The 12,219-nt window shown below is 37.1% G+C and overlaps 1 protein-coding gene across 2 annotated transcripts in view; it reads left to right on the plus strand.

The window, feature by feature from the left end:
• Positions 1–12,219, plus strand: part of dennd4c (DENN/MADD domain containing 4C) — a 116,981-nt gene that overhangs the window by 42,998 nt on the left and 61,764 nt on the right. For both annotated transcript variants that reach the window (XM_078396028.1, XM_078396027.1), the window contains 9 exons: positions 2,916–2,982; positions 3,109–3,167; positions 4,417–4,561; positions 4,659–4,834; positions 5,483–5,583; positions 6,788–7,006; positions 7,734–7,879; positions 8,715–8,753; positions 11,525–11,655. In XM_078396028.1, coding sequence (XP_078252154.1) covers positions 2,916–2,982; positions 3,109–3,167; positions 4,417–4,561; positions 4,659–4,834; positions 5,483–5,583; positions 6,788–7,006; positions 7,734–7,879; positions 8,715–8,753; positions 11,525–11,655 — 1,083 coding nt within the window. The remainder of the gene's footprint in view (positions 1–2,915; positions 2,983–3,108; positions 3,168–4,416; positions 4,562–4,658; positions 4,835–5,482; positions 5,584–6,787; positions 7,007–7,733; positions 7,880–8,714; positions 8,754–11,524; positions 11,656–12,219) is intronic.

Here is a 12,219-nt window from a genome sequence, read left to right on the forward strand (position 1 = left end):
TTTTAAAACATCCCACTTTCCAGACGTTCCTTGTCCTTCAAACATCCTCCTTCAAACATCCTCCCTTGAACGAGTTCCTGGTAATTTATCTTTTTCATTTTAATTTGTCAGCCAAAACTCATCTGCTTAATTTATCATAAAGTCCAAGTATTTGGTACAGAAAATTGAGTATTTCATTTGTTAATAACCTTTGTTATTATAAATGCCTTAATATCAACATAAACTGATTTATTATATTGGAGCAAAACAGAAAATTGTGGAAGTTCAGCCAACCAGGTTGTGAGTAGAAAGAGAGAATTAATGTTTCGGGTTAATGACTTTTCATATAGAAATGTAAGCTTTTGCAGCATCTGTTGAGCACTTCCAACATTTTGTTCTACTTTCAATTTATCACAAGGCAGTTTTTGTTCCTTGCTCTTAATTTGTCTGCAACTCATACTTAAGACATAAAATCAAAATAAAGAAAATGCTGAAAATCTGAATTAACTAGAAATATTCATTGATATTAAATTGGGCGACATGGTGACGCAGCAGTAAAGTTGCTGCCTTACAGCACTTGCAGCGCCGGAGTTCGATCCCGACAACGGGTGCTGTCTTTACAGAGATTGTACTTTCTCCCTGTGACCGCATGGGTTTTATCAGAGATCTTCGGTTTCCTCCCACACTCCAAAGACGTACAGGTTTGTAGGTTAATGTTATAGCTTGGTGTATGTATAAATTGTCTCTAGTGTTTATACGATAGCGTTAATGTGCGGGGATTGCTGGTCGGCGCGGACTTGGTGGGTCGAAGGGCCTGTTTCCGCGCTGTATCTGTGAACTAAACTAAACTAAATTATTACTGTCACATGCCAAGAGACAGTGGAAAACCTCTTTTGTGTGCTTTCCAGGCAAATCATATCATACATCGTGTAGTGAAAAGAGAAAAATAAGCAGAGTGCAGAATATAATATTACAGCTACAGAGAAAATGCAGATTTTTAAAAAAGGTTAACGAGGCGCAATGAGAAAGATTGGAAGATCAGGGATTCATCCCTAGCATGAGAGGTCCATTCAAGGGTTAGATTACTGTAGGTAAGAATCTGTTCTTGAATCTGGTGGTACATGTTTTCAAGCCTTCTATCCGATGGGTGAGGGCAGAAGAAAGAATAACTGGGGTGTGAGTGATCCTTGATTATGTTGGCTGCTTTTCCAAGGCAGTGGAAGTATTGTTGGAGTCGATTGGGGGGAGGGTGGGGTGCAGGGAGGCGGGGTTAGTGATTGACTGAGCTGCATTCACAGTTTGCTCCAATTTCTTGCATTCTTGGACAGAGCAGTGGCCTACGATCTATCTATCTATGATCTACCTATGATCTATCTGAATAGGATACTATTACGGTGCATCCATTGAAATTGCTAAGAGTTATTAGAGACATCAAATTTCCGTAGCCCTCTGAGGAAGTAAGAGATATTGGTGTGCTTCTTGGATGCAGCATCAATGTTGCTGGACCCTGGACGCATTGTTAGTAATATTTACATTTTGACACATTTGACCTTCTCTACTTCAACACTATTGATATAGACTGAGATGTATCCTCCACCCCTCTTCCTTTAGTCGATAATCAACTCATTTGTTTTGCTGACATTGAGAAATATATTGTTTTCTTGTAAATGGAATTAAAGCAAATTTGGTGGTGTGGAAGGTTGTGTGGAGAAAGTTGGACTTAATATGTTGTACATTACTAGTCAAGCTTTGTAAATTAGTCAACGAAACAATCAAAATGTAATATCGGCAAAAGGTATTTGCCCGCTTCCTCGAACTCTGTTGATAGATGGATTTGCCAATTGGTCTACTAATTAGCCCAAGTGCCTCTAACAACTAGGTGTGAAAATATGTAATCAATCTTTTCTTGAATATTTTTTCATCTGCTGGGGCTCAAACATTCCTAGTGATTAATTGTCTAATTCATTGCCACACTTGCTATAATAATAGGTAATGCACAGTTAAACAATAATCATACCACTGTAATAATTATATATCAAATTAATTTTTACTAAGTTTTAATGTAGCTATAAAGTTTCTATAGGATAAAAAATGGAAATGGGATTTCAGAAAATGCAGATAAAAGTTGTAAAATATATCTCCAATTAAGTGAAAGGAAAGTTGCAAAACGCATAGAATTTTTGAATGATATGTCTAATATTGAGGTTGGTGGATAACTTGGAACAAGTAAGGGCCATCAAAGATAAAAGTGATGGTGGCAGATTGTTTAACATCTAGGACTGGGTAAACAGAAATTATCTCTAATTAAGTGGTCAGAGGATTCTCCTGCTTCCAAGCACCAGGTGGACCGCTTGCAGCTGCTCATTCATAATCTTTGATATATTGTTCTATTCACATTACACTTTAGCGTCCATGATTTTTGGCAGCTTACGATTCAATGGACAAGAACCAAACATGTGGATCTGCAATGCCTGCAGTATTTACCACTGAAGTTGCCACAGCTATTTCTTGGCATTGCTAAAAACCTGATTGACATTACTTGGTTGTCGAGTCAATTCGTTTAGGCAGTTTGATACTCGGCAAGTGTAAAGGAGCTTTAGAGACCATTTCTTTTCTGTTAATACAATCTAGCAGTCACTTTCTTAGCAATTTTCTCTTGTCTGTGGACTTTATATTGGTTTGCGATTTTGCTAAGCTAATATCTAGCCATTTTGTTTATTTTTGTCTTAGTTTGTTGAATTGACAATTGCATACAACAGAACAATCAGAATCAAAACTGGAACATAAGTAGCGTACTACTATTGATACTGTCTGGAGACATTTGTTGTGATAACACTGTTTTTATGTTTGTTGCCCTTCTGTTTAATGCAAATTAACTATAATCACTTTTGTTTTGTCATTTATCATTTTTGAGACTTTTCTTATATTGTTTATAGGCATATATCCCACTTCATGCATAATGTTCCCTTCCCATCAGCCCAGAGGCCAAGAATCTTGGTTCAGGTAACGTTAATGCACATTGCTAGTCATATAAAATTAGCTGTGGAGAGTTGGGCATTTAAAAAAAAAAGAGATAATATCAGCTTGATTTAGGTTTAACTTGAAACTGAACACGTTTCTCTTTTGTAGCTATCTGCACTTGATGCATTGATTCTGTCTCAGCCAGTTTCAACACCCTTGCCTTTAAGGTAAGTTGAAATACGAAAAATAAAACTTTTTTATAAAATATGCCCAAGGTAACATGCTGATGGTGTGCTTTTTCCACTTTGCACAGCCAGTGTCAATGTTTGATACATCCAGATAAGGTACAACAAAATAAAGCTCTTAAGTCCAGCCATGAACTTCATGCTTTGACCACCTCATTTCACACCACTTCCATCAGAGCCAGTTACAGATTTCAAATGAGGTTGCCAATTGAACTGAATGGTTTGGATGCATGATTACGTTTGCAGAGATGAAATGTTAAAATTAATTAAGTCTGATAGAGTCTTCCATTACAATGAATTGGCAGTATTGATGTGTTTTATCAGTGCATAGTGCCACTGATTTGTTCGTACATTTGCATTTTAAAATTTTAATAGGGTCAGCATAGTATGAAATTTAAAGCTGCCAGACAGAATATTAACGGATGAGTAGCAAGGTGGATTCCTGTGTTTTATTGATTAGATGATCAGTGGCTCAAATTTACAACTTCACAAATTTTCCTTTAAATTAATCTGATCCTTTTTGTTTCAATTAACCACTGTAATTTGCAGATTAGGATTTGAACTTGAACCCCAGTCACTGGTGCTGTGAGGCAGGAACTCTTCGCTGCACCACTGTATCACTTATATAGAAAAAAAGTTTTAAAAACCTGATTTTCTAAAATCTTTTAGAGAAAGTGTTTCTTGCCCATGTTATTACTGTAGTTGATCATACAGAGATCGCTGCTTGAACTATTTAGCAATGTATTGTGTTATCAAATAAACGGCATTGCTTAAGTGCACCTGTGCTGTTATCTTCAAGTCTTTTGCTGTTTAAACACATTGTATATGAACATGAGGTTCCAAAAGTTGATATCTTGGAGCAAAGGGACCCAATGGAAAACTGAAAGTCTGGAATTGAAATTCTGGAACTGGTTATGTGAAGTGATCATAATGGAGTTTGAATATTTTAAAGCATCACAGAAAAGCTGTTACTATACACAAATTTATCACACCACCTTATGTTAGTTGCTTTGAGAATTTTCTGCATAGCTTTGGAAGGAATGGTGTGAATACTTGCTTCAGAAAGTTTATTTAGGTTAATTGTTTCCTGCTGTAATCCATGGAAACATCTTGTATTCCAGTCTACATTTTAAGAGAATTTATGCTGGATTCCACCAATCTAACCATAACCTTTTTTTCAAAGAAAAGTACAAAGACACAAAAATGCTTAATTTATGTATTTTCTTTTTAGAGGAGCAAACTTCAGCACTTTGTTGATGAACTTGGGTGCTGAGAATTGTGCAATTCTACTGTACTTTGTCTTGATGGAAAACAAGATTCTGTTGCATTCTCTCAGGCCTGCTGTATTGACAGGTGTGGCTGAAGCTGTTGTAACTGTAAGTATTGGTATATTAACATAAAGCCATCTGGATTTTTCATTAGTATCTTCATTGAAAAAATGTTCATACTAGTTTTTCATACTTTCTTTTTCAGATGATCTTTCCTTTTCATTGGCAGTGTCCATATATTCCACTCTGTCCCTTGTCCTTAGCTGGAGTCCTCAATGCACCAATTCCCTTTATTGTAGGTGTCGATTCACGCTATTTTGATCTTAATGACCCACCACTGGATGTTGTGTGTGTGGACCTGGATACAAATACAATATATCTGTAAGCATTTACATATGGTTTTTAAACTTAAAAGCTTGTATATTTTCATCAAGGAAGGAATGGAAGTCTTATCAGCATTGGTCTTGCTGCATCTTTTCATAGGTTGGACCTAAGCATTTGAAATAAGGGTTCACTAACAAGTGAGTGATTTGAAGCTGGCGATGCTGTTACGTTCTCAGCAAACAGTTGATTTGTATGTCAAACAATAGTGTATTCAAAGAATCAATTTTATTGGGAAACAGTCCATTTAAAGAACATAAGGAATAGAACCTTGCAGTAGAAACTAGATCAGTATTTTCCAGTGCAATTATGTTTGTAACTACACACCCAGTATACTTGTAAACATGGCAATTGCACTAGAAAAATGCAGTGAATGGATGCTGATGCAGGATTTACTGTGTGTAGGAATGAAATCAGAGGTTAGGCAATGCAGGTGTGAATGTAACGAGCGATTTTAGAGGCATGCACATGAACATAGCAAGGAACTGTACAGAATTACTTCAAATAATAGAAGGAGAAAATGAAGAAGGTGCCTGAGTAGTGAACTAGTCTCAATCCAGATATGGGGTAGGATTTTGGTAGCATTCTTTATGCACCATATCGGTTGCATGTTTGTTTAATGCCAGATGTTTTCTTACGCTTTTTTAGATCCGATGACAGGAAGAATTTGACCTGGAAGCAACTTCCAAAAAAATCTGGGAAGAATCTCTTCAGTTCTTTAGTAAATTTACAAAATCAGCTTTCATTGGGTAAGCAAAACAGTATTTTCATGAAGAAAATTTAAGCTTGTATTCAAAATTGAATCATGTTTAGAAATTGCTCTTTGTTATTTCTCCTTTCTTTAAATTGAAATGAGGAACTTAAGTGGTTATCGAAACATATGTAATTAATACAATCCTTTAAAAAAATTACTTCCTTTCTGCATTAATTTTCTAACATTCAAACCATCCCTTGTGGCGTTGTGACAGTAGTTCTACATTTAGAAATATTGATCACTTTACTTCACTAACATTGAAATTATGAAATTTGAAGCTGTATTACCTCAACATTACATCTGAACATGTGGATGGATTCGCAGTAAGATGATGATGTGCTCTTGAGCCGGATCATCATGATTTTGGCCAATGTATCAAATATACATCTGTTGTATTCTCCTGTCAAAGTGCTTACTGTGCCACAAGGCTCTGAACAACTTCAAGGTCTTACTGCTGCAGCTCTCGACTGGAATAATGTGATCAGCATGTGGGTAATGAGTCTTGGATCCTGAGTCCCTGCTCTGAACTACCATGATGATCTTTTGACAACTGGAGTTATCAAACGCATTGAATTATTTTTAAGTGCTTCTGATGATCAAGATAGTTCAATGTCTCCTTTAGACTTAAGGATGAGGCCAGGGTGAGGGCACAAGGTCACATATCCTGGGTCTTGCCTGCAGTGTTCTGAACTAATTCAAATACAGCATATGCTGACCCATGAGGAGCATCTTGTCAGCAGTTCTCTTCTGTGCGATGATCAGAGGGTGGATATGTTTCTCCATGGCTCCAACTGGCTTGCAAAGTGGGAAAGGTTAGCTGGGTTGACAGTGCACATGCACATAGATCAACATTTGCCTGGCATTTCATTTTGCGGGTATTCACAATGTACATTGGTTTCAAGTTTCGTGAATGAGAATTTTAAAATATTTTTAAACTGCTGCAATGTTGCGGTGCAGTTTTTTAAAAGAAGAAAATTCATCAAATTATTTAGGAAAATTGAAATTGGGCTGTACTATTGACATTTGCAAATTAACATTAGGTTGAAAGGATACACTTATTAAAGTTATTTCTTCTCGCTTATTCCCTCGCTTAATGACATTTTAATCTGAAGGGCCCCTACTGACTCCGTAACTAAATGGCCAAAGGAGTTGTTTTATTAACGTTTGGCAATTTGGATTGATTCTTTTGCATGGTTTAGTTCACAGGAGAGCACAGGAAGGGTCCGCTGTAGAGATGACACCAATAGAGGCTGATTTTACGTGGCATAAAAAGATGATATCACTAGAAATGGAAATCCAGGAGTCATTTTTGCGATTCATGGCATCAATATTGAAGGGATACAGAACGTACCTCAAACCCATCACCCAGGCTCCCTCTAAAAAAGCCACTTCTGCAAAGTCGCTGTATGATCTGCAAGGTATATTTCAAAATCTTGCTTGCTTATTGTACATCTCAAAGGGCAGTTTGCTGTAGGTTTAAAGATGCACAGGTAAGATGTACAGTTCTAATCCATTTTTAAGGTAATTTGTTAAATTTGGTTTTCCCTGAATTTAGCGTATTACACATATGCAAATTAAATTTCTGTTACAACCTTAACCCTGTTGGACTGCTGTATTTAAATATTAATACCAAATGTCTTCACTAGTTCAGTTTTTTATTTGTCTTCCACTATGACAAAATGGCCAAGTTCATAGATCTGTTTTAATGCAAGAGAAACATGCAGCTTGTGTGTATGCATGTGTGACCAAATTATGCTTGATCTTTCGTTCCTTCCCCACCCACTCAATATAAATGCATTCTTGGAGTAAAATAATTGAAGACTAGCACCAACCTTTCCCATTCACCAGACCAATAATCTTAGTTTTTCATGGCATAGGATTAGGTTCTGGATTTCTTCAGTATAATTCTGGAGAAGTTCACCATGAGAGAATGTTCACTCTAATGAGCATCTTAAAATGAAGTGACTTGGCTGGAATGAAATGAAAGTTGAGAGAACATTTCTGTACGCGATTTGGCATGACAACTCTGCGAATAATGCCCTTCAAATATAAAGCACCATCTATGCATTTGTGGTTATTTCCTGAAACAGGTGTTTGCAGAGCATGTTACTGTTTCATATTTAACTGTCAATATATTTTTGGTAGGATTCTTGAAATCTCGTGATCGAACACATCAGAAGTTCTACGTTCAAATGACTAAAACACAGATGTTCATTCGTTTCATTGAAGAGTGCTCTTTTGTGAGTGACAAGGATGCTAGCCTAGCATTTTTTGATGACTGTATAGATAAGGTGAGATTTTGTAGGTACTTGCATGTCGGACTAGCATTTTAAATTTTATGACCTTTTCTAAACGTAGTCGATCTATGTAGACGTTGGGTTCTAGGAGAATATTTTATGAAGTTAAGATAGCATTACCTATCAGTTTTAGTGTAAAAGATCTAGCTGCATTGCAGGCTGAAGAACTTTGGTAAAAAAAACAAAATGCTTAAATACAAAATATCAGTCTCTCTCACACTACATGCACGTCTCGCACTTGTCTGTCTGCTGATATTAAAGATAGCTTGTTATGGTGAATAAGGCATGAGGACAGTGGCACAACTGGTAGAGCTGCTGCCTTGCAGAGTCGGAGACAAGCTCAATGCTACTTTTGGTGCTGTCTATGTGGAGTTTGCACGTTCTCCCTGGGACCACGCAGGTTTCCTCCAGGAGCTTCGGATTTCTCTCACATTCCAAAGTTGTGCTGGTTTTGTAGGTTAATTGGGTGCTGTAAGTTGCCCCTAGTGTGTATGAAATGGATGAAAAAGTGGGGTAACATAGAGCTAGTGTGAACGGCTGATTGATGAACGGCTGATTGATGGTCGGTGTGGACTATAGAGCCTGTTACCATGCTATATCTCTACACTAAACTAAAAGATGACACACATAGTTGTGATGAAAATGTTTTTTGTAAGATCTTGGAGATGATTAAATGCAAGAGTATTCAAATGACTTTGCAAAGTGTAATTAAACTCAGAAGTTTTCAGAAGTCCACATTTTGTAGCTGCTAACTAGTTGTTTGAAATGTTGCTGTAGAATGGAGTATTTTTTAAATCATTTCTAATAAAGCATTTACATCTTTTCCTAGCTTTTTCATTCTGACAAAGGCACAGAGAAAGGAACCAAGGTTAGTATGATTAGTTATGTAATTTATTTGATTTATTTCCCTTGACCAACAGCAATAGCTTTATGCTGCAAGAATTGGTCTACACTTTAAAGTTACAATGAGAAAGTATAATTTGAAATTGAGCATCGGCATAAACACATCGGAATATTAACTAAATAACTCAAAGGTTCAAGTGATCAAGACTTCATTATGTAGTGGGAAATGGAGATTTTGAATTTTGTGCATTATTAAGACCAGGAGAAAGTGAGAATATTTGTTAGGGATATTTGAGGCTGTGATCTCTGACGACAATTAATTAGCTTTTGAGAAAAGTAGATATTTTAAAAATAAAAACAGAACCTCTAAAGCTAACTTGAGAGTTTATTGAAATAACAGAGGATTGGTGAGATTTATCTGTGTGTGGCCATTGAAAATTGATTTTGGCAAAATATTGCATATGGATTAGCAAAAGTAATTAAAATGCAATTAAAAAGATGTGGCAATATTAATGTTAAATTACCTAAGAAGCAGGAAGAACAGAGCATAGAGGCATACAAAATTATGAATGATTTTATAGAATAAGGAGCAAGAACGACAAAAGATTCTGTAACCAGAGTAAAAGAACTAACAGTTACATAGAAAACTTTGTTATACTCAAATTTTGTAATTGGGACTATACTCTCTGAAAGTTAGATGACAGCAGATTTACTCATGTTCCATGGAGAATTGAAATGGGAAAAAAAAAAAGCAAATGCAAGGTAGGAAGATTTGGATTTGCTTCACAACTTTCATAACTTAAAGCATGAAAAACCCTGAGCTTTATGAATAAAGGCAAAGAACACGAGAGCAATGTCATTGTGACAAACCTTTATAAGACAAAAGATTCTGTTGTTTGGTGTTTGTTCACAGCTGTGACAGTACGCAATTTTTGGGAAGAAATTTGGATAAGATGCAGAAAAGAATTGCCGAATAATTTCATCGTTTGGAAACTTCGATTCCATTCATACATAAAGTGAAACTGTTCCCTTTGGCATAAATATCATGTCATAGGATTCAAGTGGAAAAAAAATTGCGATGCTACAAATGGTTAATGTTTAGAATGCATTACCATGGGCAGTAGCTGATGAAGATTCAATTGCAGTTTTCAAAAGGGACCCAAGTCAATATCTCCAAGGAAGGAATTAGCTGACAATTTGGATTACTCTTGCATTGTGCCAATGCAGACTTAATGGACCAAACAGTGATGGTATAATCTGATAGCTTGCTTTTTATGTGATTCTCGTTGAATATTAGTTTTCTGGATACTTAAAGTGCCTAAAGGCCTAAATACAATATACAACCTCCAACTATGACCTGGACAAACATGGATGAGTAACAATTGTATACTTTGAGGTTTTATTGACTGGGAGCCATAACATGGACACAATTGTCTGTGGATGAGTAAACGAGAGTTGGATCAGGATTTGAATAATGTAATGCAATGTTTTGCGTTAGATGGAGGTTTATGTGGAGTAGAGGATGGGCGACAACAGATAGATTAAATGACTGGATAGAGTTTGAGTGAAGATGATGTATTAGTGATGGAGAAGGTAATTGGGCACAATTCTGTAATCATTGAGCTCATTGTAACCACGGGGGTAAATTAAATCAATTGGTCATTCATTGAGGTTTCTTAATGGGCCCCAAAGATGGTGGCATTTATTTATTCCCGTACCTTGCTTATTGTGGAGGATGTGTTCCCAGCAATGTAGGCACTAATGTCATTGCTAAAAGGGGTCATTATAGCAGAGAGAGGGAAAGATGCATTAGTGAAATCCTCCTGTGTTGTCAACCTAGCAAGATCCCTGAAGCTCCTCGAATGACAATAAAACTATTAAAGTAATCGCAAGAGTACACAGTTCGGTTTGGATTGAACCACTGTGGAATGACCGGTGTTTGGCCAGGCCAAGCGGTGCGGTGCTGGGTACATCTTGGCTGGCATGGTGAGTGCAAGCCGTTGCTGGATCTTCGCATCTGTTGTTTGGGAAGGTTGGGTCTTGGCAAAGGGGATATTGATACATTTTGGGGGACAAGACAGTTGGAAGATTCTTCTTAAAAGTATATTGATATGGAAAACCTCAGTTTCTTAGCTGTGTCCTTATTTGGGGAAGAGATAAATGGCAAGAGGTTTGAGGAAGCAGAGGCAGACATCATTACAGATTAATTTAGAAAGAATTCATAGTTTTACAATACAAGAACAGGCCCTTGGGGCTAACATGTCTTATTCTGAGATGAGTACTCCAGCAATGGAATCAGAGCTAACATTCCATGCAGTCGGTTGCAAGAGAATAAAGAATTTTCAGATGTTCCTTCAGCAATGATTAAAGAGAATGCAGAGAACTCAAACAACAGATGCTAACCCAGCAACAGCTTGCACTCACAATGAACTTGAACCAGTTGTGCTGAATCTGACGATTGATGATACGTGTGCAATATATGTTGTTTTATTCATCTGGATGAAAAATAGAGGCTATACGAGGTGGGATGCAGTAATTTGTTGGAGTTAAGAGGGAGTCAAAAAGTCAAAAGTGACATGTGGGAAATGTTTTTCCTCCAATAGATGGTAAGAATAATAGAATTGAAAGAGGGAAGTGACTAGGTTGGTAAAGTAAGTGTTTAATTCTTCTCGTGGAGAAAGATCAAGGATTGTCTGAAGATAATGGAGTTTCTTTATGAACGGGGAATGTAAATGAAGGCACGAGGCCAGTGGAGTCAGCAAAAAGTGGTGACGTTTTTTGTTTGCATACATCAAGGTTGATGCTGACTGCACTGAAGATACAAAGCTAATTGAGCTGGATGAATCGCAACGAAGTGAGCACACTGTGTTTATCATGCCCCTGGAACCTCCACTATCTGACGAACAACATCTGGAAGGGAAATTTAGGTATTATCCCATGCCCTGTTGAAAATCATTTTTGTGTGTCCGGAATGATGTTTTTTATTTCTTTCTTTTACTTTTGTTAATTTATCATCTTTATATTTAACAGAATATTTTTTCCTCAAACTCGTCCAGAAAATACTGCCTGCGTAGACACTTTCGGTGAACTACAATTGTACTCCGTTATACAACGCTTCCCAAGGCTCCACTGTTTACTGTGAAAATCCTACCCTGGTTTTTTCCCAAAATGTAACACCTCCAAAATATCGGAATTGAACGCCATTTGTCACTCCTCGACCTACTTACCTAGCTGAGCAATATCCCCCTGTAATTTTTGACAACCATAACTGTCTACATTACCTATTTTAGTGTTAATCTGCATTCGCATCCAAATCATTTAAATAAATGATAAACATCAGTGGGTCCAGCACTAATCCCTGTGGCACACCTCTTGTCATAGGCCTCCAGTCTGGAAAACAACCTTCCCCTACCACCCTCTGCTCCCTACCATGAAGCCCGCACTGTATCCAATTTGCTAGCTGGATCCCAGGCCGATCTGGACTAGCCTAC

The sequence above is a fragment of the Rhinoraja longicauda genome, chromosome 3 (assembly GCF_053455715.1).
Source record: "Rhinoraja longicauda isolate Sanriku21f chromosome 3, sRhiLon1.1, whole genome shotgun sequence".
Lineage (NCBI taxonomy): Eukaryota > Metazoa > Chordata > Chondrichthyes > Rajiformes > Arhynchobatidae > Rhinoraja > Rhinoraja longicauda.